The 26,434-nt window shown below is 41.5% G+C and overlaps 1 protein-coding gene across 8 annotated transcripts in view; it reads left to right on the forward strand.

Annotated features, from left to right (window-relative positions):
* Positions 1-26,434, forward strand: part of L3MBTL3 (L3MBTL histone methyl-lysine binding protein 3) — a 127,313-nt gene that overhangs the window by 74,194 nt on the left and 26,685 nt on the right. For all 8 annotated transcript variants that reach the window (XM_043592311.1, XM_043592313.1, XM_043592317.1 and 5 more), the window contains 3 exons: positions 7,509-7,623; positions 8,935-9,037; positions 19,808-19,957. In XM_043592311.1, coding sequence (XP_043448246.1) covers positions 7,509-7,623; positions 8,935-9,037; positions 19,808-19,957 — 368 coding nt within the window. The remainder of the gene's footprint in view (positions 1-7,508; positions 7,624-8,934; positions 9,038-19,807; positions 19,958-26,434) is intronic.

Consider the following 26,434-nt stretch of genomic DNA (forward strand, 5'->3'; position numbering starts at 1 on the left):
AGCAGAACAGTTTTTTTCTTATGACATTTTTTTTTTTCTGGAGTCAGTAATTTCTTGTGTTTTGGTTTTTTAAATTTTCTGTGCTCATAGAATCAGACGTTTACAAGTGCTCCAGTAAATCTGATGTGTCTTTCTATCCAAAGCCCAAGTATATTTTTTTTTAATGGTTATTTATTTTTGACGGTGGGGAGGGAAGGAGAGAATGAGCAGGGGAGAGGCAGAGAAAGAGAGGGAGTGAGAGAATCCCAAGCAGGCTCCACACACTGCCAGCACAGTGCCCAACCTGGGGCTTGAACCCACAAACCTTGAGATCATGACCTGAACCAAAATCAAGAGTCAGATGCTTGACCAACTGAACCACACAGGCGCCTCCAAGTGTATTTTTAATAAGCCTTCTGTCTGTATCTTTTCTTTCTTGACTCTTTTTCCTACAACTTAGCAGTCGCCTATGGTCATCTGGGTAGTTCTCTAAGCCTTATCCTGAACTTTCATCCTGAGACTGCTCTTTGCTGGCAGACTATGTTGTGCTTTTCTTTCTTTCTTTCTTTCTTTCTTTCTTTCTTTCTTTCTTTCTTTCTTTCTTTCTCTTTCTTTCTTTCTTTTTTTCTTTTCTTTCCTTTTCTTTTCTTTCTTTCTTCCGTTATTTCTTTCTTCCTTTATTTCTGTTTTTTGAATCACATACTTGTTTTTCTTAGTGTTCTCTTATCATGTTGAAACACATCTTTTTGTAACCTTCTAAGAAAGGGTATATGAAAAGCATCTGCTTTTGGCTCCTTGCACATCTGGAAATATCAATATTACTAGTCTTACATTTGATTCATACTATGACTAGGTGTAGAATTCTAGGTAGGGAGCCATTTTCCCTCAGAAATTGAAAGCCTTGTTCTGCTGTCTTCTCACATCCATATCGACTGACCTTAGACCTCTAAGGCCATACCAGTTGTTCTGCTCTGGGTGAGTACTCGTGCAGAGTACTCGGGCTTTTTACTGTGGAGTTTCATGTCCTCCAGTTTTTGCACATGTTTCTTGTATTACTAGTTGATGACTCCCTGTTGTCATCCTGTGTCTTCTCTTTCTGGAAGTCCTGCAGCTCTGGTTGCTAAACCTTTTGAATTGACCCCTTGATTTTCTTATACTTTCTTTTTATGCTTCTCTGATTTTTTTATTCTACTTGTTTAGAGAGATATCTACTCTATTTTTCAAAACCTAGGTTGCTTTTTTTAAAAACTGTTTTAATGTTTATTTATCTTTCAGAGAGAGAGAATGTGTGAGCGGGGAGGGGCAGAGAGAGAGGGAGACAGAGGATCCAAAAGGGGCTCTGTGCTAACAACAGAGAGCTGAAGCCGGACACTTAACTGACTGAGCCACCCGGGCACCCCATGTTTTAAAAAAATATTTTTATGTTGCATTTTTAATTACAATTCTGATTTTTTTAATTTTTGAGAGTTTTTTTCCTATTTTCTAGCCTCCTCCCCCTTTTTAAATGGCATCATCTTTTTATTTCTTGAAGCAATATTGTTTCTTATCTGAGGATACTAGTGATGGTTTTTCTTCTGTCCTCTGCTTATCTCCTCCAAATTTCTGCTGTCGTATTGGAGCCTCTCCTCAAATATCAAGTCCTTGACTGACTGTCTGCATTAAGAAAAGGCACTCATAAAGTTAACTGTTTTTCATGGTGGGACTTACAGACCAGCAGACTTCACCGTAAGAAAGCAAAAGAGCCAGCTTTTTCACAGGGACGTTCCCATTGGTTGGCATCTGGGTCCTTCTCTGGAGCCTGTCGGTTTCTGCCAGAGTCCTCCCTGGGGAAGAGTGAACCTGGCGGTCGCTGTGCGAGAAAGAGAAGGGCTGGGTTGGAATATACGGCTTTTGGTTGTACAAGTTCCTGTGCTTTCTGTCCAGCCCATTGCCCGTTCAGGTCTCTTCTAGAATTGAGAGCCTTGGGAATTTTTTTCTCTACAAGATAAATGTCTGCTCTTTGCCTGGGTTGTTGAAGGGGCAGTTACCATGCTGGGTGGAGTGGGGGAGCAGCCCGAGGGCGTGTAACTACTCCATATTGACTGTGAGTCAGTACTGCTGTGTTTCAGGACCCTTCTCTCCTGTGTGCTGCCTCCAGAGTGAGTCCTCCTTGGGGTCTGCAACCAGTGGGCTCCAGGCCTGTTCTACAGACCCCTGGGCCGTGACCCACCCACCCTGTCCTGTAGGTCAACACTCCTCCTGTTTCCGCCCTCCACACACATCACTGTCACTTCTCACCTGTCAGCCGCTTTTCTTCTCCATTGGTCCTTCTGGCTTTATACCTTTTCAAATATAGCTTTAATTTCAGAAGAGATTGGAGATAAGCCCCTGGGTCTAAAATGTGTTTTACTGAGTTGCCTTTCACATGAACAGAAAATCCAACCAAATCTTTTTTCTCTTTCCTTTTTTTTTTTTTTTAAGGAATAGTGTGCTTTCTAAAATATTATCTGTCTCATTCTTTTTTTTTTTTTTTCAACGTTTATTTATTTTTGGGACAGAGAGAGACAGAGCATGAACGGGGGTGGGGCAGAGAGAGAGGGAGACACAGAATCAGAAACAGGCTCCAGGCTCTGAGCCATCAGCCCAGAGCCTGATGCGGGGCTCGAACTCACGGACCGCGAGATCGTGACCTGGCTGAAGTCAGATGCTTAACCGACTGCGCCACCCAGGCGCCCCTGTCTCATTCTTGATAAGCTGTCAGTAACATGTATTAAGGTTTGATAAAGGGTCCAAATGATGCTTCTGGGTGAAAATGTATCCAATTTCCTAAGCTATAATTTTAAATATGTGTGAGTTAAGTCTTTTTCACTATACTTCGATCCATAATCCTCTTATTTTCTTTAGAATTTTTATTAAATACATCATTATTGCTGAATTGCTTTTATGTATAAGTATATTTAAAGTGGAACATTTGTATTATAAATATTTTGTGTGTCTTTTTGGGGTTTGTAAGATTTTTAAATATTTCATGTTGTATGTTTATCTTCCTTCCCTGTTGTTGTTTATTAGGCATTTGATTTCTTTTCAAAATAGTCCCCAGCAAGAGTAAAACTATCACTTAACATTACTCAAGTGTCTGATTTTTTGTTTGTTTAAAACTTCTTAATATGTCAGTGCCTGAAAAGTAAAAGTTACAAAAGATGAAGTTTAAAATTTTTTTTAGTATTTATTTATTTTTTATTTTTTTTAATGTTTACTTATTTTTGAGAGGGAGAGACAGAGCATGAGTGGGGGAGGGGCAGAGAGAGAGGGAGACACAGAATCTGAAGCAGGCTCCAGGCTCTGAGCTGTCAGTGCGGAGCCCGACGGGGGGCTCGAACCCATGAACCTGGAGATCATGACCTGAGCTGAAGTCAGATGCTCAACAGACCAAGCCACCCAGGCACCCCGAATGTTTGTTTATTTTTGAGAGAGACAGAGACAGAGTGTGAGTGGGGCAGGGGCAGAGAGAAAGGGAAACAGAATCCAGAGCAGACTCCAGGCTCTGAACTGTCAGCACAGAGCCTGACACTGGGCTCGAACTCGCAAACTGCGAGATCATGACCTGAGCCAAAGTTGGACGCTTAACCAACTGAGCCACCCAGATGCCCCACGAAAGATGAAGGTTTAAATCAGTTATTTCATCTGAGCTTCTACAGTGAGAATTTCGATTAGGATTAATATCAATGTTTGCATACATTGATTTTTACATAATTTCAAATAGCATTTTAAGTGTATTTGGTACTTCTCAGAATTTTATTGTTACCTCTGTTCATAATATGTAAACTAAATTTTATCTCTGAAATTGAACCCTTAAACTATTATAGTTCTCCAGATTGTCTACCAACCTAGATTATAGAAGGTATTAGATTTATCTATAGTATCTAAAGTGTATTAATCCTAGATAGGGGACTTCTCATTGCCAAACTGAGATGTCAGTTTTAATGAAAACTAGGAAACATTGTGGCATCATCACCAGATATGATAGATCTACCATAAACATTTTTAAAGGTATGTGTGAGGAAACTTTAAAAATAATCCTTTTATTTATGATGATATTAACAGTTTTAGGGACTATATCGATGTACAATAATGTACTATTTATATACATTGGATGCAGAACCAATTGAGCCCCCCAGAAAAGTTGGATGCAGAACAGATTGAGCCCCCCAGGTGCCCCAGTAGTATACAATTTGATATCCATGGGTCTCAGTTCTGAGTGCACACCAGAGTTACTTACAAGTTGAGTAAACGACCTCTGTGTGCATAGAACCCAAACCAAAGCTGTGGATTAAAATCTCCTAGGTAAGCTCAACACTTTTTTTTTTCTTTTTCCTTTATTTCTTCTTCCTTTTCATCATAGGTAATTGTGAAATGTATCTTGGGTGGAAAACCGTTTATTTCTTAGGACTGAGTATGTTTGCTGTAGGAAGATACCTAATTTTTAAAAATTTAGCGGTTTATATACAACAAATGGAACATAGGTTATGTGAACATTGATTCCAATATAAAAGAAATGGAATTTAGGAATACTAAGATCGGAAAACATGAGAGTTTCACATTTCTAGTAAAATAATCACTTGATTAGCTGAGAATTAGAACATTTAAAACTTACTAAACACTCTAAGTTGTGTCTGCTCGTTTATTGATGGCATTGATAGCATAAATGGATATTTTTACAAAATTATCATGAATGTTATTCTCACTGTTAGTTGAACACTGTTTTTGATCAGGGGAAAGGAAAGGGTTACTTTGAGTTAAGCACTTTTTTTTAAATTTTCAAGTGTTTATTTTTGAGAGAGAGGGAGAGAGACAGAGTGTGAACAGGGGAGGGTCAGGGAGACAGGGAGATACAGAATCCGAAGCAGGCTCCAGGCTCCGAGCTGTCAGCACAGAGCCCGACACGGAGCTCGAACCCATGAACCGCGAGATCATGACCTGAGCCAAAGTCTGATGCTTAACCAACTTAGCCACCCCAGCGCCCCTAAGTACTTTTCTGTAAGTGCTGCTTTTATGTTCAGTGTATGGGAAGATGATCAATTTTATTTGGGTCCTTGAATTTTAGGTTTGGTTACTCCTCCTAACTAGCTGTGTGAACTCTTCTTCTCTTTAAGATAATACGTGTGGTTTCTTCCAGGTGTGGAATTCAGTGGGCTTTGATTCTAGGATTAATTGATTTCTAAGCTTGAGAAAGTGGATTCATTGCAAAGGATGTTATTTTAAATACACACACACACACACACACACACACACACACACACACTTTAACAACTCTGTTCTATTCTGTCATACAAACATGCCATAATTTAGTTAGCCAGTCTCCTCATGGTAGATACTCTGGTTGTTTTCTACTACAATGAGTTGGGTTATTGAGGTTATTAAGTCAGAAGTGATATATTTTAAGTGACTGTTGTTGCAAATAGCTCTCTAGAAATACTTGCCAGTTAATACTTCTGTCGGCATTCCTTGAGAAAGCTTTTTATGCTCATACTCACCAGCTCTGGGAATCACCAAGATGGAACATTTTTGGCAGGTTGAAAGAATTGCATCTTGTGGTTTTAATTTGTAGGGTTTTTTTTAGTTATAAGTGAAATTGATTATCATTTTATATGTTTACTAATCATTTATGTTTAGTTTCTTATTTATGAGCAATTTATATCTATTTTTCATCTTTCTATTGGGCTTTTAATCTTCTTATGTTGATATATGGTATTTGGATAAATTAAAGAACAGAGTACATTGTGACATATATAATAACTGTGTTTTTGAAGTTTCTCATGGATCTTCCTCCTTTTCTGTGGTAACATTTGCCACTGTGAAGTTTTAAATGTTCATGTAGTCAGGGGCACCCGGATGGCTCAGTCAGTTAAGTGTCCGACTTCAGCTCAGGTCATGATCTCATGGTTCATGAGTTCAAGCCCCACCTCAGGCTCTGTGCTGACAGCTCAGAGCCTGGAGCCTGCTTTGAATTCTGTGTCTCCCTCTCTCTCTGCCCCTTCCCCACTCACGCTCTGTCTCTCCCTCTCAAAAACAAATAGACATTAAAAAATTTTTTTTTCAATGTTCCTGTAGTCAAATTGAGCAGTCTTTTATGAGTTTTGAATTTGGTATCTTGCCTACTATGGTTTCCTACTCTGAGATTACATATACATTCACTCCTGCATTGTTCTGGAACTTACACATTTGTATTTTTTATCTATCTGGCATCTGTTGTCTTGTTAGTAAGGGATTCATAGACTTAAAAAGGTCTAGCTGGCAAATTTGATGTAATAGTGAAATATATATAGCCTTTCAGTATATCCTTTCATCCTAAAAAATAAAATACATGTAATACTTAAAAGACACATAGCTGATCCTTAGTGACCCTGCCTGAAAGACCAATAGCTCTTTCACACGGTGGCTGATAAAGATGGCTCCGACCACCATATAAAACGTCTTTGAGAGATAGTGTAATTATTTCTGAGAGAAAAAATGATACTTAGACATGCATTTGATGGAGAGATATTTTATAAACCAGGTGTATTTCTAATAGGACATTGAATTTGTTTAAACAGACTTAAAAATATATTTTTTTAATGTTTATTCCTTTTTGAGAGAGAGAGAGAGAGAGAGAGAAAGAGAGAGAGAGACAGAGTACAGACAGGGTGGGGGGGTGGGGATAGAGAGAGAGGGAGACGCAGAATCCGAAGCAGGCTCCAGGCTCCGTACTGTCAGCAGAGAGCCTGATGCCAGCTCGAACTCACAGACCGTGAGATCCTGACCAGAGCCAAAGTCAACCACCCAGGCGCCCCTGTTTAAACAGCCTTTTCGTATGTGGATCCTGAGAAACTTAACAGAAACCCATGGGGGAGGGGAAGGAAAAAAGAGGTTAGAATGGAAGAGAGCCAAAGCATAAGAGACTCTTAAAAACCGAGAACAAACTGAGGGTTGATGGGGGGTGGGAGGGAGGGGGGGTGGGTGATGGGTATTGAGGAGGGCACCTGTTGGGATGAGCACTGGGTGTTGTATGGAAACCAATTTGACAATAAACTTCATATATTGAAAAAAATAAAAATAAAAAAAATAAACAGGCTTTTTAGCATAATTCTGGGAGAGTTGACATTTAAGTGAAAGGTACTCCTGCCTTTCTCCTCTCCACTCCCATCCTCCCTCCCTTCCTGATTTATTCGTTACTTAAGTAATATTTATTGGCTCTTTGGTGTGGCTCATATGAAGACGTTATGTACTCATAACTCGTGTGTGTGTGTTGGAAGACACACATATCTATAAAAGTACCGCTGGAATGATGTCTTTGGCAAGACATTTATTGATGAACAGATCATTTGAAGATAGGTCGAAAGGCCCTTTTTTGGCATAGGGGAAATGAGGCAAGTTAAATAAATTTTTAAAAAATGTTATTTGGTATTGAATCTACATACTTTAGAAGAAAATAAAAACGGTTATATGGTGGCTAGAACTTTAATGGTAGGAATTTTCTATGAATCGTACTGGTAATTTCCTTTTGTTTCCAGGTTCACTTTGACGGCTGGAACAGCTGCTATGATTACTGGGTAGATGCGGATTGCCCTGATATTCACCCTGTGGGCTGGTGTTCAAAAACCGGGCATCCTCTTCAGCCTCCTTTGAGTAAGAGACGCAAGGATAACTTAAATTGAATGTTTCCATTTTCTTATGTAGGGTGCTTAATATTTTCTTTGCTCCTATCATTTTCTTTCTACTGTTTTCTCCCCTGTACGTTTGTTCTCCATGAATCCTGTTCTTCTTCCCACATTTTCCATTATGTGGTAGTCACAAAAACATAAAAGAAAAAAAATAATGTTTGAAAAGCACAGTTTATGTAGATTTTTAAACTTTTATTTAGAAGGACTCATCACCTTTCAAAATTGGTACTGAATTTTTAGAAGACAGTTCTCTTAGGCTATTAAAGTCTAATGTATCAGTAGTGGCTTTATACTGTAGTTTTGCAAAATGTTACCATTGGGAGAAACTGGACAGAGTGTAAAAAGGCTCTCCCTATCTATTGTTGCTTAAAACTGCATGTGATTTACAGTAACCTCAGGGCAGAGTCCCTTTAAGTTCAATTTTTTTTTTAAATGTGCACTGCGGATTTGACATACTATGATTTCAACTTTGAAGGAAAGCATATACATTGTAGCAGAAAATATGTAGAAAATACAGTAGATTATCGTGGGATTTTTAAAAGTTTAGTGTGCAGTCCCCTGTTTTAGTGGCTTCACTTGTTGCCAGGTTCATGTACAAGCTGCATAAAAGTAAAGAAATCCACATGCATGCTGTTTGTTGCAGTATATTTAAAATAACAAACCTTGGAAACAAAGATTAGTTAAATTCTGGTGCACTCATGATGCAGACACTGTGCGACAATCATAAAGAATATTATCATTAAGATGGAAAGATTTTTAAGACATGAAGTTAAAGACCAAAGAAAAAAATGTTTCAGAATAGTGCACATTGGTGCTATCCCTTGTATGCGACAAAATGATACAAGACCAAAGACTTGATACATGTGTATATATATATTCATAGAGGTATATATGGGAATGCTTAGAACAGAGTCTAGCACATTACACAGGGACATAAGTGGTCAGCATAAGGGAGCATTATAAAAACACGGAGGGGGTAGCATGTTTGAAATTTTCAGTGTACAAGTATTCGCAAACTAATTATGTTATTTACTTGAAGATTGTTTAGCATCTCCTCATTAATTCACAATTAGGTATTTCTGGAACTTATAGCACTGATAGAGGGTTAGATCAAAGTGTACCATTTCGCTGTTGAAGAAAGACCAATAGTGTGAACAAAAGCATAGGGAAAAGTCTTTAAAGACTTTTAAGATATTTGTAATTTTTGTTTCACAGCCTTTGGTTAACTTTATGCCCCTTCCTTTCTCTTCTTTTTCTTCCCCTTGCTTTCTTATAGGCTCCTTAGAATTAATGGAAGCTTCAGAACATGGCGGATGTTCAACCCCAGGATGTAAAGGGATTGGTCATTTTAAGAGAGTGAGACACCTGGGCCCTCACAGGTATGTGGTGCTGCCACTGAAGTGGGAATTCCTTACGTGGTCAGATAGAAGGTGCCTGTCCCACCTGTGTATAAGATCGTGGTTTCCATGCATAGTAAATACATGTGAGGTAGTTTTCTATTAAAAAAAAAAAATGTGGTTACCATGGTGATCCTGGAAAAACGAGGAGTATGTCTTTAGTTAAGTGTTTCTGGGAGAAAATGCATTCACAGTTTAAAATAGGTTTGCTCTAGCTATTTGCCTTTTCTTGATAGCCAGACTAGTTGTATAGATACTTACCTTCTGAAAGAGTCACTCTGGGTTGACCGTTAATAATGAGAAGAGGGCAGGCCCTGTTTGGTAAAATCTGGTATGATTGGGGGACGCAACAGTTTGAATAATGAGAGTTGAGATTATCACAGATTATCAGCACAGATCACAAGAAGCACAGATATGAGTAGTCAAACTATGCACTGATTCAAAACAATATTTTTCTCTGACCCCCTCAGGAACTTCAAAAAGAAACCAAATTTATACATTAGAAATGTGATGTACTGTTTAGGCAATGTGGGGGTCCTTGCAGACATTTAAAAATATATTGCTGAACACTGAGGTTTTCAAGGAACAAAAGCATCACCTGTTTAGAGATGTATTAATCCTTTGTCAGTGTAGATGTTCTAACTGCAAGTTAATTGGATTGCCTGGTGAGGAAGGGGATCCCTTGTTTATCTAGTTTGTGCCCATTGTGAATCCAGGTCTTTTGAAAAACCTGAAGATTGTGCTGCCCGTGCCTCCAGGAGTTCATAGGAATTGTAAAATGGGTGTAATTATTTTCTCCTCTTTCTTTATTTCATCTCTGCATCCTCAAATATTGCTTATCTTCCTTCTGCAACACTCCTTGTGGGGTTTATATGGGATTCAGTCTGTTTCAGGGTAAATAGTGTGAACATAGGGTGCTGATTACATTTGCAGATATCCATTTAAAAATCCCTTTCAGTGTTTGTATAACTGCAAACCTGGAGTTACATGATTAGTTGGAAGAGTGTTAAAAATGTCGTGTCTTAAAAGTTTGTTCAGTATTGCTGAGTGAAGGTGGCTGGATTATTTTCAGACATGTTTTAAGTCTACATGCCAGAAATAACTCATTAGCATGCTAAATTTCCATTATATACTAATAAATTATTTCCTGCAGTAAATACTTTTGAGTTTTTTTCAATAATAACTCACGTTTATTGAGCATGTATTTACTCCACACGGCATATTGCTCTAATTGTTTTACAAGTATGAATAACCTTCAAAAAACCCCTATTAGTTTTAGTATTATTTTCTTCCGATTTTTTTTTTATGTTCATTTATTTGTTTTGAGAGAGAGAGAGTGCTTGTGTGTGCAGTGGAGAGGGGCAGAGAGAGGGAGGGAGAGGGAGAATCTTAAGTAGGCTCTGTGCCCACAGCACAGAGCTTGATGTGAAGCTAGAGCTCACAACTGCGAGATCATGACCTGAGCCGAGATCAAGAAGTCATACAGAGAAAGACAGATACCATATGTTTTCACTCTTGTGTGTATCCTGAGAAACTTAACAGAAGACCATGGGGGAGGGGAAGGAAAAAAAAAAAGAGAAGGAGAGAGCCAAACCATAAGAGACTCTTAAAACTGAGAACATGGGGCACCTGGGTGGCTCAGTCGGTTAAGTGTCCAACTTCAGCTCAGGTCATGATCTTGCAGTTTGTGGGTTCAAACCCCGCGTCGGGTTCTGTGCTGACAGCTCAGAGCCTGGAGCCTGCTTCAGATTCTGTGTCTCCCTTTCTCTCTGCCCCTCCCCCACTCACACTCTGTCTCTCTCTCGAAAAAAAAAATAAATAAACATTAAAATTAAAAAAAAACAAAACAAAGCTGAGAACAATCTGAGGGTTGTTGGGGAGTGGGAGGGAGGAGAGGGTGGGTGATGGGCATTGAGGAGGGCACCTGTTGGGATGAGCACTGGGTGTTGTATGGAAACCAACTTGAAAATAAATTTCATATAAAAAAAAAGTTGGATGCTGAACTGACTGAGCCACCCAGGGGTGCCTTTTCCAAATTTGGATGAGGCCACTGTGGCACTGGAGAGACAGCTGGTTTGAGGGGAACAGGGAATGGCACCCAGTCTATCTGTGCTGTTGACCACTGCCCTCTGGCTGCCTCACAAGGCACTGCTCCATGAATTAGTTATAGACCCAACCTTCAAAGAACTCAGGGACTAATGGAAATATGAAAGCTACACATAATTTAATTTAAACATAAGATACAAAGCAGTAACTAATATTGAACCTTTGTCAAATGTACCTTTCTACCGCACAACCCCAAGATGTTCATTGGAGTGAAGGTAGTTTGCTCAAATTATGAAGGAAAAGAATAAAGAAGTCTTCAAATTGCATGAAAATTGAGATCACGCTATTGGGGTTCAGTTGAAAATTACAAAAAGAATTGTTTTGGCCTTCTGGGAAGGAAACCCACCTTACAGCAATGTCCATCATCTCTTTAGTAGTGCTTTAGGTCTGAGCAGAGAGGTTTGCTGTCACGGCAGGGTCTTTGGTGACAATCCTGTCCCCTGCCTGATGGGCTGGCACTCATTATGGCCACCTTTTCCCAACGGTGCCACTGACCTCTGGGGGTTCCTCAGCTGGGCCACTGACATTTCACAAAGTTTAAGTGATTATGTTTGGAGCATTTCTTTAGAGATATGCAGTATTGTATTTGTTAAAAGAAGGGGGGGGGGCGCCTGGGTGGCGCAGTCGGTTGAGCGTCCGACTTCAGCCAGGTCACGATCTTGCGGTCCGGGAGTTCGAGCCCCGCTTCAGGCTCTGGGCTGATGGCTCAGAGCCTGGAGCCTGTTTCCGATTCTGTGTCTCCCTCTCTCTCTGCCCCTCCCCTGTTCATGCTGTGTCTCTCTCTGTCCCAAAAATAAATAAATGTTAAAAAAAAAAAAAAAAAAAGAAGGGGGAAATTACAAGGAGAATCGTGGAAGATTTTTATGGAGAAATGTGGTAATGAAACCTTTCAGTGGGGGCACCTGGGTGGCTCAGTCAGTTAAGCATTCGACTCTTGATATCAATTCCGGTCATGACCTCACAGTTGTGAGATACAGCCCCACATCGGGCTCTGCACTGAGTGTGGAGCCTGTTTGGGATTCTCTCTCTCCCTCTCTCAGCCCCTCCCCAACTTGCACTCTGTCTCAAAGGAAAACAATCAACATTAAAGAAAAAGAAACCTTTCAGTGGAATTGGAACCAGTCCTTCTTCCACTCAAAGAGGTTGACCTCATGGCTTCAAAGACATGTGTTGATAAAGAAGCAGCGTTTGCTTCTGTGCCATACGGAGGGCACAACTAGCAGTTCTGTGGGTGAGTCCAGGCCAGAGTTATTGGTTGACAAGAGCCTCGGGATGCCGTTCAAAGCACCCAACAGCCATTGTCAGGCCCTGCTGCATCGTCTCTTCCATTTTTCTTGGCCCTTTCATCTGGCTCTCCTGAGTCTCCCTGGCTGTGCTGTCCGGTTTACAACACTCAGAGCTCTGTATGTGGAAGGATATTAATCCTTCACAGGCACAGCCGGTTTTCCATTTCATTAGTAGACTGTGGAAGAGCTGCAACATCATGGATATTCTTTGAAAGGTTCATTTCACTGGCACTTATTTTTGTCCTTGCTGAGAATGCTGTGTTTAGGAAAACATAATGAGAAAATTCTCTTTGGATTAATTTACTGAGAGACTACATAAATCAAAACATGCATTCTTTGCTTAGATAACAAGGAAAGTTGCTCTTTTAGCAAGAATAATCCATTTTATGAACACGTAAGCAAAAGGCTATGTTTTGACTAGCAGTTGTTGTTTGCCTCTCTGAAAAATTATAATAGTTGAATTTGATGTAAGAGGTGTTAGAAATAGAACATGTGTCTCGGCAGTGAAATTTGAGAGTGTTATGTTTTCAGATGTTGAAATGTAAATAATCAGTGAGTGAGTTGAATGTGGACATTATTCTTATCCCCAGGGATATTCAGTAGTCAGATTGCTTACTCCTGTCTCTAGCAAGGGAGCATTAATCTGGGTTTTATCATGGTGTTTCCCTTTGGTGATTCATTCATTTGGGCTACTGAAAGGTCAAAGAATGGGAAGTGATGAAAAGAAAACTAACGTTATATGAAAGTAGATATTCTGCATATCTAGTGCCTTCAGAAGTAAATCTTTTCTACATAAGATTTGATCTTGGAGAAAATAAACAAGAAAAAAAAATGGAGAGTATTTCCAACAGCTTCTAAAAGGTACTGGTAAAGTCCATGGAAAGTTTTAAAAGTGAGTACCTTTGGACACACACCTGCACACTCTAAACAGCATATTATTTCAGCATCCATCCATCCATGCATCGAACATACACTTACTGAGTGCCTACTTCGTGTCAGTGCTCAGTTAGGTGACGGGCTGCACAGAGGGAGCGTCCCTACCTCTAAGGAGGCCAGTCTGGTGTAAACAGATTTTTGTAGAGATATGAATGGAGTAGCACCCTTTTCCTGTAGGAAGCGGAGAGGCTTCACAAATGAGTCGTGTTACCGAGCTCTTAATGTTGTGGTTTCTTTTTGCTGATGCACGTTTACGATGTAGGGGTTAAGTGTTACTCCTCTTCTCCTTTTTGAGTAATTGTAACAGGTGAGGTTCATTGAGGACTTCCTGTGTTCCAGGCTGCGTGCCACACTTACCTGTGTGATCTCACTAAATCCTCACAGCAGCTCTGTGAAGCAGGTGCTCTTGTCATCTCTGGTTTACCAGCGAAGACACAGGTTTGGAATCGTTACGTGCACGCCCAAGGGTCAGACAGTGGCAGGACCAGGATTCGACCCAGGCTTGTGTGGCTCTTAAGTCTCTACTTGTAACTCCTGGACTCTCGCGTAAAGCACAGGGGCCTGATAGAGCCTGCCTCATGTTTTTTACAGGTTTTTGTCATGACAGAGTGTGACAATGACTGTGCGATCATTTAGAAAACCACAGGTGTTACCTAATTGTTTAAATAAACGTATTCACAATGAAAAGGATTTTAAAGGTGACGTAGGGAGCAGTGAAGAAGACAGTCCTTCCACCTTTCTAATAAGCTGGACCCGTCTTTCCTGGGAAAAACTGCCTCCTTAGAGGGGCTGGTGGGATATTTGTATGTAGAGCTGACAGGGAATTGTTTGCTAATAGAACAGCGTGTACTCTAATACAATTCGTATGGTAGATAGTTGTGTAATCCTACGTGAATCTCTTCCTCTGCTCCCTGAGGAACTATGTAATGGTAAAGAGTTGCGTGTATATGTATACATGTGTGTACCCATGTATACGTGACATACGCTGCTTAGTACATGAGAAACTGGAGATGATTAGAAGCCTGATGGGAACCCACTGTCTCCACAGAAGTTTGATCGGCACTGGTGAGTTGTGAAGTTACTGGCTTTTAAAACTGTATGAACTTTGGGGGCGCCTGGGTGGCGCAGTCGGTTAAGCGTCCGACTTCAGCCAGGTCACGATCTCGCGGTCCGGGAGTTCGAGCCCCGCGTCAGGCTCTGGGCTGATGGCTCGGAGCCTGGAGCCTGTTTCCGATTCTGTGTCTCCCTCTCTCTCTGCCCCTCCCCTGTTCATGCTCTGTCTCTCTCTGTCCCCAAAAAATAAATAAACGTTGAAAAAAAAATTAAAACAAAACAAAACTAAATAAATAAATAAAACTGTATGAACTTTGTAAATGTGAGAACACGGAAACTGGCCAAGAGGTTAAGTATGGGCAGAATACATACTAGCTAGAGGACGGCAGCATCTGGCTAGAAGATGGTACTGAGATGGCTTGGATTGTCACAGATTAAAGATAAGGACATTCTTTGCTATTGCAGGGTACTATCTGCCCCCATCCAGTGTGGCAGGGGACAGCCAGAGTTCAACATCTGACTCTGCCAAGAGCCGATGAACTGACACTGAGCAAGTTCCCTTTTTTAAGCTCCGTTTCTACATCTGCAAAACGATCGTTGGACGAGGAGCAGCTTCCTGGGGTTGTGGGAGTTAAGTGAGAAAGTGCAAGAAAAGCGCCTAGCGTGTGTGTGTGATGTGCTCGAGCCGCGGAAATTGCTGCTGTTAGCATCCTCATTTTACGAGTGAGAAGACGGAGCCTCACAAGTTGTGCTTACTCATCAGCCAGGAGTGGATGGAGCAGCAGAGCATGTTTAGACCGGGTTCCTGATTTCTGTCCAGGGCACTGGTCACCCCTCTGGATGGCCATCCCCTATCCCTGGAGCACACTTCAGTTGCGTTTTGTGGCATCCCCCCACCCACCTTGGTTTTTATCTTCTCCCACTTTGGGAACCCACTGGCTTCCCCCTTTATCCCATAGCAGGTGTCCGAATGCTAGGTGCTGAGAGAATGCTGGGTTCGAGAGAAGAGAGGGTGTTAATGTAAAATCGATAACTGATAGATCCTGCCTTGATAGATCCTCCTGACCCATTAGCAAATCCCTGTGTGGAGGGCTGCGATCACTTCCTCTACTTCAAGTTGAGAGTTTCGAATTCCTCTCTGGCCCTAAAAATCAAAACAGGCAGATTATGTAGACAGTAAGTCTTCTCCTGGTCTGCAGTCTTGCCAGTCTGTGAGCTGTCCAAGTTTATCTGTGGGGATCTCAGAGAGAGAGAGAGAGAGAGAGATTCTTCCTTCACTTATTCAGCAGATAGGTAAAGGGGCTGCTCTCCTGGATCTTACATTCCAAGACTTGTCAACTATGACTCTAGTCTAGTCTGTAGTTGGGGACGTAGCCCATCTAAGAATACCATGGATCTTCCCAGTGTGGGAGCGGGCGGGGTTAAGAACAGGACTCTCATTTTCCTCACTTTCTTCATATCTGATAAAACCTTAAGGTAGATGTACAGATAGATATTCAGTAATTGGAAAGCCAGGTGCTTCACTGTGAGGGAAACATGACGGTTGCAGGATTCTAGGGATAGCAGTATACTGTTTGTTTGCCAAAAGAACTCAAAAGATTTGTATGTGGATTTTTTCCCGCTGTCACAAAATGCTAAGAAGACAAATTTGCAATAAAAATACGCAATGTGAAGAAAAAAGAATAGAACAGAGTTAAAGATGACAATGTGAGGCTTGGCTACTATGTTTCCTTTCTCGGGAACAGAGATTTGAGAATAGCGGGAGGAGCTGGCTGTATTTCTTATCTTTTTTCTTCAGAAGAAGGGAGTTCATTGAAGATGATGAATTTGGTTTTAAATTTTTTTTACGTTTTTATTTATTTTTGAGACAGAGAGAGACAGAGTACGAGCAGGGGAGGGGCAGAGAGAGAAGGACAGACAGAATCCAAAACAGGTTCCAGGCTCTCAGCTGTCAGCACAGAGCCCGATGCGGGGCTCGAACTTACGGACTGCGAGATCACGACCTGAGCAGAAGTTGGACGCTTAACCCACTGAGCCACCCAGGCGCCCCAATGATGAATTTGGTTTTAAACGTATTTATTATGAGGCGACCCTGGGACGTTTATATTCGGCCTGAAATCTGTTAAGAGTTTTATTTTTTTTATGTTCTGTTTTGCCTGAAATCAAGGTAAAAGTAAGGCAGGGCTCCCCCTCCCTCAGGGGAGCCTCGGGGAACAGGGCTTCCTCCCCTTCTTCTGGCCTGTGGCAGTTACAGTGTGGACAGAAAACCCGAAATGTCCCTGAGCGGAGGCTGTCACCTGGGTCTTCCATCAGGACGAGTGATGGGAAGGCAGATCACACCTGCTGTGGAATTGGGGGTTGGGTGGGTCATAGAAAACGGCTGAGCGTCTGCAGAGAGAGTGAGGGCCTCAGTCCCAGCAGCCCCATCGTGTGCAGACCGTGTCTGGGAGCAAGTGCTGGCTGGACCTTCCTTCCTGGGCAGGCCTGACGGCCCAGCCTTCCTGTGAGCGGTCTGATGCCCTTGCAGTAACTTCATCTCGGCTCAGCGTAGGCAGAATCGGTTTTTGTCGCTTGTGTCCATAAACACGACTACACATAATCCCATGAAAGGGTCCGTGAAGTACTTGAAGGATTATTGTTCCAAAGAGACGTTGGTTGGAGCTGGATTTTCCTTCCCATCACTTCTAAATGAATAAAAATGAGTTACAGTCGTGTGCCCATGCTGAGTAAGACGAATGAAATAGTATGCTTATCTTATCGAGCTACTAAGCACCATGTCTACTTGATTGTTTAATAAACATGCCACAGTACTTGATCTCGTCCCCAAATCTGCCTCTGTCCTCGTCATTCTCATCTCAGGGGGGAAGAAAAAGAAAACAAAAGGCGTTCCTGTTTCCATCCAGTTCCTCAAGCCAAAAACCTAAAGGCCATTCTTAAATCCTTGTTTGAGGTCATTCCCTACTTCCCATCTACACACGGGCTCCCTTGAAGGGATCGCAGAGGTACCGTGACTGGCCCCTTTGCCTCTGTTTCAGCCACCCAAATCGAAGTCACCATGGTATCTTCACTCTTACATAACTTTTCTTGCTCCGATTCTGGCCCCTTGAAATCTTCTCTCCACAAAGCATCCTGAGGGATTGTTCTGAATTGTACATCAAATCATATCATTTCCTCATTTGAAGGTCCTCCAGCGGCTTCACCTCAAACTTAAACTAAGCATCCGAACTCCTGACCAGGGCCTACCGGGCCCTACATAATACTTCCCTTGCCTGTCACGAGTGCGTGCCCTCCCTTTGCTCACACACTCGGCCATCATTGGTCTCACCCCAGGCAGGCCGAGCTCTCCCTGTGTTGGCATTACCCTTGCTGTTTCCTAGAATGCTCTTCCTCTGTGTTGACAGAGCAGGCTTCTTCCTGACCTCAAAGGCACCACTCAAAGGCTGCTGTTTCACAGAGCCCCTTCCTCCTGTACAGCCCTGTGACCCCTGTGACAGCCCCATGTCCTTTCTTTGGTCATACTCAGTGGCGTTTGTCACTGTGTAAAGTTGTCTGCTTTATATCTGCAATTGTGTAGTGCCCAACTTCCCCTAGAATATCAGCGACATGAGAGCAGAGATCTTGTCATTGTATTTTCCATTGTGATTCCAGTGCCTAGAAAGATAATTAGCACTTAATAGATACTTGATAAATACTTGTTGGACAAATTAATGAAATAATTAAAGACAAGCCACCTAAGCATTTTAAGCCTTAGTTTGTCTCATGAGAAGCCCTCCTCATAGGGTGTCGTGAAAATTAAGTAAAACACTGAACGGAATGTACTTAGCACAGTGCTTGATATATAGTAAGTGCTCCATAAATATTACTAGTTATTTTTTTATTGTTGGGTTAGCGCTATATACATTTTTGTCAACACGTGCGCATATGTTATTTATTTTTGTCTTTTGCCTAGGTATCAGTGTAGCAGAATGTTTAGTTAAATAAAATTAAGATTGTATTTTAGCTTTCAAGATACCTGTGGTAGGTTTCATAGGCCATTATCAGAATCAGGAGCATTTTCAAACTCTTCCCTCCTTCTCCTAGGAGAGTGTATCTGGTTCTCTTGGTGGAAATAGACATACATAGTTTAAAATTTTTCCCTGGGTGATTATCACCTAGAGAGAAGAAAAGAACATATAAGACACTAGAATAATTTATCCAAGATCCAAACCACTTATAGATACAAGGAGACTTCCTAAAAAACAGAGGGGCAGGATGGGCATTTAGTTGGAGGGGTTCATTATGTATTGGAGGCCTGAGATTCAGAGGTTGCCCAGTTGTTCTGAAGATGGAAAGCTGAAGCCTACGCAGAGGATTATACTGACTTAATGTTGATTTAACAATTAGTGACCTAGATTTCCTTTGCATGAATAACAGAAATGATCCCCACATGGGACCTGAGAGACCAACCAGGAGTCCAGGGGTCACCGATAGAAGGGAAGTGAGATAGATGGGTCATTATCCAAGTTGGCATCTGGTCTCCTTTCCTGTCAGAAACAGGATTGACTACAGATAAATATATGTATTGCTTAGCATATCAAGTGTACGTCTGGGCTTGGAGACAGGAACATGGGGGAATCTCCTTCCTTTGGAGGCCAACAGGAAATGAAATGAAGGAAATGAAATGGCCTATGGTGACCCTGAGCCTGAAGGATCACTTTAGGAAGCAGATCTGCTCCATCTGTCCATCAGTCTTTCTCTGTCCTACCTCTGACACCAACCCTCCTATGATGTCTTAAGCATTTCTCCCCTGGGGCTGATTGTTCCTACAGATACGCACAGCCTCTGCCCTTGGACCGTATACAGACAGAATCCTTCAGTGACCATTGCACAGTTGCAAAGATTTCATCAGGTTGTGTTCTGAACATCTAGTGCAAAGACATATTTTCTATCAGAACAGACTTAAATTATGTCTCAGAGATAAAATATTTCATACACTAGGGACACCTGGTGGCTTAGGTGGTTAAGTGTCCAACTCTTGATTTCAGCTCAGGTCATAATCTCAGTTTGTGAGTTTGAGCCGCACGTTGGGCTCCCTGTTGACAGCAAAGAACCTGCTTGAGATTCTTTCTCTCTCCTTCTCACTCTCTCCGCCCCTCCCCCACTTGCGGCCTCTCCTCTGTCTCTCTCTCTCTTTCTCTTTCTCTCTTTCTCAAAATAAATAAATAAACCTTAATAGAAACAAAAATATTCACAATGTATGTTTAATTCTACATATATACATATGTAAACATAACAGTTAAGTTTTAGAGTTGTATATTCTGTAGCCTGTCACTTTAGTTAAAGTATGTTCTAATGGATGTTCTAAGCATGTGCTTTTCTTTTAATATTTTAGTGCTGCCAACTGTCCCTATTCAGAAATCAATTTGAATAAAGACCGAATTTTCCCAGACCGCTTAAGTGGTGAGATGCCTCCGGCTAGTCCATCATTTCCAAGAAATAAAAGGGCAGACACAAATGAAATCTCTTCATCTCCTGAAATCAGGTAATTAAAGTGATAATATTAGTGATGTTTAGAAGTACTCTGGTTGAAAGAGGTTTTCTATCTCAGATGCTGTGTATTCTGTGGTTATCTTTTCTTGGGCATTATTGAAAATGCATTTCATTTCATGTAAAATGGTGGAGATAAGTGGTTGGACTTAAAAAAAAATGGACAGTTGATACAAGCATATGTAAATCAGACAGGCTTTCTTATTTATTCATCTTTTAGTCACACTTTGGGGGTGTTAGAAGTTTAGAAATTCATGCCAGTTCATGTTTCTGAATGAACTGATCGGTATATAGAGCCATCCTTTATGAGGAAGATGTCCGATTTTTTGTGAAAAATGGGTGTTCTTTTTCATGCCCATGCCAAGTACTCGCATATATGTTATTGCTTTTAATTATTAAGATGTTAATTGTAGTACAGTTGACCCTTGAATGACATGAGGGTTAGGGGCACTGACCCCTTCCCCCACACAGTTGAAAATCCAAGTATAACCTTTGAGTCTCAAAGAAACTGAACTACTAATAGCCTACTGTTTACTGTTGACCGAAAGCCTACCCAGTTATGTAAGCAGTTCATTAACACGTATTTCATATGTTATACGTATCATATACGGTATGCTTACAATAAACTAAGCTAGAGAAAAGAAAATGTTAATAAGAAAATCATAAATAAGAGAAAATACATTTATAGTAGTGTATGTATATTTATTGTAAAAAAAAAAAATGTATAAGTGGACCTGCTTAGTTCAAACCCATGTTGTTAAAGGGTCAACTGTATAAGCTCAGGCATTTAGTTTTGATTTCACTTGTAGAGTTGAGTTTGTATGTTTTAAGCTCTAAGTAAGGTCTGTGCCTTTACATTAACTGAGGACACTACTTAAAAAAAACAAAGCAGATTAGTGGAAAGATATGCCTTAGTACTTAGGTTTTAGAAGTTTCTTTTATGGAGTATTTTAAAACCTAAGGCTATGTAGTTTTTTATTGAAATATTTTGTAACTTCCATTCTTATAGATGATAGATATAGGTGGACATTTTAATTAATAAATCTGATTCTAAATTCGCAGCAGTGCTGTTGGAGTAATGGCATTTCAAGTCTCAGTATTCTTAAAGAAAGCAATTTTATCCTCTGGATGGCGGGGGGGAGCTAATTAATTAATAACAAGAAGAGGATTTTTTGTTTTTACCCTTAAATCCATGACTAATGAAACATAAACTCATTTTACCCAACCTAGCACTCCAAAGTGAGATCATATCATATATAAGGAACTTCAAGACAAATAAAGTACGAATTCATATAGTAACAATTACAGATATAGAGTTCATTGATTCTGACTCACAAGGTGGTGAAAGTACCTAGTGTTTAGATTTCAGAAGCCAAGGTAATGTTTAAAATATCAGCAGAATACTCCAAAGTGCCAGCAGGCCTAGCTCAACAGGCTTTTCACTGACCGACTGGGCTCCAGGCCAGATTCCGAGGACCAGAGTCTCCTCCCAGCAGAATCTTCCTGGGTTGGTTTTCTGGGGTCTTTTTCTGAGTTAGAAAAGTCAGAAGTCACGTCAAAACCATCAAAGTGGATCTGACCATTCCAGTGACCTGTCTTGTGTGAGGTGTGCTCATGGTTCTTCATGGAATCACCTGAGGCATTTTTAGTTTTCTGTATGACCTATGACACGTTTCATATCTAAATATTCTTCCATGTCATCGATTTTTAACCCATACTGTCTTTTGAGTCTGCGAATTCTGACCTGCCATTACTTTGTGTGAATGAACACTTACACTTACGTGTGTTCAGATTAATTTCTTTAGGTTGTCTGCTTTCGTTGTTGGGTGCCAGGATGTGGTAAATGAGTGTTCCGTTACTCATGATTTTAGAGACTTTGTTCAGATTTCTTCATGTCTTTCTCCTTCCAGATTTACTATTTTTATTTTATTTTTTTCATAAGTAGAAGTGACCTGAGAGATTGGATTAGTTACATGCAGTCAAAGGAAACGTGAGGGACACAATCAAAATGGCCCCTTAGGTTTTAAGGTGAACGTTTTTGACCAAGATTTTCTTCTCACTGTATTTTTTATGCAGAAGTGTTTTTAAGAGATGCTTGCAGACATTTTGATATTTCAACCTAAATGCTTCATTATGCATGTTTGAAAAAACAACATGTTTCAAAATAACACAGATTTATTTACTTGTTTAAATTTTTAAATTTCTTCTTTAAAATTCTTGAAAAAATTGGCTTCAGATTATTTTGGTTTTTCCTACTGCAGGCAGTCACTAGTTCTCCCAGCAATCAGAATGGCACTTGGTATTTTAGATACAAATGATCATGAGATGGCAACATATAGTAGGTGTTAATAAAAGAAAAGTTGTTAACAAAAAGTGTATCTCGTGGCTTGAGGGTGGTTGATTTAAGGTAGAATTACCTTAATTAAGGGTAAAAGTTAGCTGGCTTCTCAGCTGTAAGTGAATCTGTATGAATATATTTAATTTTTTTTTTCATTTTAAAAGTAAATATAAAGTTTTTGGATTATGATTTCTTTAACCTGGATTTAGGGATGAAACAGGGAACTGTGCAATGCTAAGAACTAGTAAGTAGTTCTAGTAAGTACTAGTAACTACTAGTAAGTAGTAAGCCCTCAGTAAATGTTAGTTTGTATCCATGTTGCAAGAAGAATAGGTTACTTACTTGTTGCACCGTATAAAGACTGTAAAAGAGTAAAAGAAAGGCTGGCCATTTCTTTGACATTCCTAGGTTAAACTTTGAATACGGCATTCAAGACGATTCTCTTAATACCAGATTATGTTCTCTCTTCTTTTCCCATATTCGTCACTCACATGGATGGAACTTTTTATTCAGGTTTTAACACATTTTCTTTGCATCCTTTGTAATAATTCACTAAATTCGGTAGCCAGACTGCACTGTATTTTTTCTTTTAAGTGCACTTCTAAATGCACTCCCAGCGGGAGACCGTTTGCATGCCTAGAAGATGACCCTGAGACAAAGATTCGGTTGCATGTGGTTTATTTGGGAGGTGAGGCAGACATCAGGAGGGGAGTGAGGAAGTGAGATGGAGAAAGGAAGACGGCCCGGTGAAAGCCTTGTCATCTCACCGATGACGGTTTGGAGACAGCAGGAACGCGGGCCTGCTGCGAACACTCTGGGCATCCGTGTAAAGCACACATCGAGTCTTCCCAGCATAGGGATGGAAGAGCTGAGCTATTTAAGCCCTGGTTACCTCCAGCCGCAGAGTGAGGCTGCCGGGGGAGGGAGCACACGGCGATTCCCCCAGCACGACTGTCCTGACAGCATCTGCTCCGCCATTCCATTCACCCGTTTCGGATGCCAGAGGGTCACCAGAATGAGTGCTCTGCTGGCATTGCTTTTGATCTGGAAGCTGACGTAACAAGGCCAGGTAAATTAACAATGTGAGGAACATGTGTTCCTTTCGTGCAATAACCTTTATTATTTATTTATTTAGGGGTGAGTGCAAGTGGGGGTGGGAGAGAGGATCTGCAGCAGGCTCTTGGCTGACAGGCTGACAGCAGTGAACCCGATGTGGGGCTCGAACTCATGAACTGCAAGATCATGACCTGAGCCAAAGTTGGACGCTCAACCCCCTGAGCCACCCAGGTGCCCCGTAACTGTTCTTTTAAGGGCTATTTCACAGTCTGTCTGCTCAGGCTGGGCCCATAGATGACTCGTTCCACAGCAGTAGCTCCTAGACTTTGGATCGGATTCCCAGAGGCCTCCTCAGAATTCAGATTTGGGAGCCCAGGTCAGCCCATGAAGAATCTTCCGGGCTAGAGCCTAAGAGTCTGCATTTAAAAATTCTTTGGAACTCTGTCTCCCTGCTTGACACTTGCAGTGACTTCCCATTACTCCTGAAATTGAGACCCTAATTCTGAACGTGGCCTGCAAGGTCCTGTGTTGTCTGGCCCGTGCCCAGCTCTCCAGCCTTCTCTCTGCCAGGCTCCTTTTTAAACTTAATGCTTCAACCACCTTCATTCTCAGACATCCTTTCACTCTGCCTAGAGTCTCCGTGCCTGCCATCTCCTAGCTGGTCTCTCGTTTTGCAGGCTTCAGGTTCACTGTCATTTCCTCGGGGAAGCTTTGTCTGCTCTTCTAGAGTAGTTCACGTTCCTCATTACATACCTTCACAGCACACATCCCGATGTTGTAGACAGTTTGTGTCAGTACTTCTGAGTCTGCGTGCTTTGCTTGACAGTAAGCTCCACAAGGGCAGAGTCCACGTCTTGCTGGTCCTGAGATATCCTCAGCACCAAGCACGCCACCTGGCACACAGTAAGGATGCAGGGTGACCTTGAATCATCCAGCAGCCTTCAAAGGAGACCTATCAGTTGTATGACCTAAAAGGCAACAGCTGTGTAATGTTTTTTGTTCTGGTAAAACACCTGCATTCTCAACTTTGTTGGATTCCCGCACCAGATTTCTGTGGGGTGATTATTAAATGATGAGATGAATCCCCCAAATACCTACTGGCACTCTTTTACGAATGAGGCAGTGCTTCCAACACTGTTGTCGTTTTAACTCCTGCCTCACGTAGAAAATACCACAGAAGTGACGACGCTTTTATATGGCGCACCAAGGGAGTGAACGGGGCTGCCTCTGGATGACCAGATGGTGGCCTTGGCTTCTGGGAGGGCTACAGGGAACTTCTAGAACTCAGAGCACTTGTTCTCAGGGATTCACGGTATCCGAGCTGGGAAGCTCTGCCCCACATTAAGATGGCATCACCTTGAGTCCTTTTGTAGGCACGCTGAATATTTAGGCCCGTTTTCCTGTAGCAGTTCGTCAATTGGATGGTTGGGTTATGAGTGCATTCCCAGCGTGGAGAGTCTGCAGTCCTTTTCAGTTGTATGTTGGTTCATCAGAAGTGTGAGGAGTGTGTTGTGCCTCGTGTTTTCAGTGGGAAGAGGTTTTCCTCGCTGCGGGGGCCGGGGGGGGGGGGGCAGCAGCTCATCTCTGCCCTCACAGCACTCCTGGCAGCCAGATGGTGAGGCAGGGGCCTCCCAGTCCATGGCGGACCTTGCCTGAGGACTGGTAACCATAACCTGCACGTCTACCGCTTGGTAAAAGTATGTGTACATCTCTCTGGATCTTCATAAAACCTATGGCTTTCAAACTTCGTTTTGCATCAGAATCATCAGATGTTTGTTAAAATGCAGCTTTCGAATGATCACCTCTAGAGATGCTAATTCAGGAAATGTAAGGTGCCAGTCCCAGTTCATTTTTAACACGCACACCCAGGAGATGGGGGCAAGTGATCGATATACTAGGTTTTGAGAATTATTACTGAATATAAACACCTTTCTCTGGAGTAATAATTCAGCATGTTGCCAATTGGGGAACATCGGCATCCATCCCACATGGCTTATTCTCATGAAATCTGTTCTGCAGCTGCTTGTAATTGCCTTTCTAAATTAGGTGCTATCTCTATTAAAAATCATGGAATGTTTCAAGCTCCCGTGTTGTTTAAGCCTGCTTAGACATAACCCCAGAAACATAATAAAGCATGCTTTAAATATCTGCCAAATGCTTGTGTTACCTTGCAAGGCAAATGCCTATCGCTAACCTAAATCCCATGAAAAATTTCAGTCTGTTCAGTTCATTATAGGCCATTAAAATGGGTTCTCAAATTGTAGGACCAGCATTTCTACTCAGAATTACATTGAGCAGTTGCAGGAGTTGCAACTGTTAATCTGATTTCTGTTTCGAGGCTGAATCAGGTTTACGAGTCACGCCAAGAGCTAGTCTGTCGCTGAGGAGCGCTTCGTTATACAGACGGGAAAACAAGCTGACATAAACGTGAGACAATAAGCATATAAAAATCTCTTTACTTTGCAGAACTGCAAGATCAAGGAGAATAGCATCAATTTGGAGCCAAAAGTTCTAAAAGATGACAAATGCCGATTAGGAATCTTTACGAACTTTGTTTTGCTTTCTGAGACTTTCTGAGCCCGAGGGTTTGGCATCAGCAACTGGAGAGAGTCCTTTTGGTGACTTACCATTACCTGGCTATGGAAAGCCTGTTTCCCCTTTCAGTCAGTGGGCTTTACCAGATGTGGAGCAGGAGCTGTGGAAGTTTAAAAGTATCCCAGCTCTTGGACATCTGAGTCAAATCCGTGCAGTTGTGAGTGTGCACCAGAGAGAAGCTCATTTTGGGTTAAAACACTCACAGTTGTTAGTGCCAACCACTGCGATGCCAGGGCAGGCATTCAAAGTGTAAGGTGTGTGACTATGTCATTGTTGTATGCCAGCGAAGTTGTTGGAACAGTAGTGTAACAGGGTCTCATTTTATCTCCTCGAATGGCATTGATTCCTGACTCAGGAAACTCTTTGACATATAGTGGAAAAGCAGTGACATCTGTTCTCTTTTCTATGGTGACATGAAAGTAAGGTAGGCTTGCTCTTCCTATGATACAGGGTCTTTATTCCATAATGCTCACCTTACTGGTT

This window comes from Prionailurus bengalensis, chromosome B2, assembly GCF_016509475.1.
Source record: "Prionailurus bengalensis isolate Pbe53 chromosome B2, Fcat_Pben_1.1_paternal_pri, whole genome shotgun sequence".
Lineage (NCBI taxonomy): Eukaryota > Metazoa > Chordata > Mammalia > Carnivora > Felidae > Prionailurus > Prionailurus bengalensis.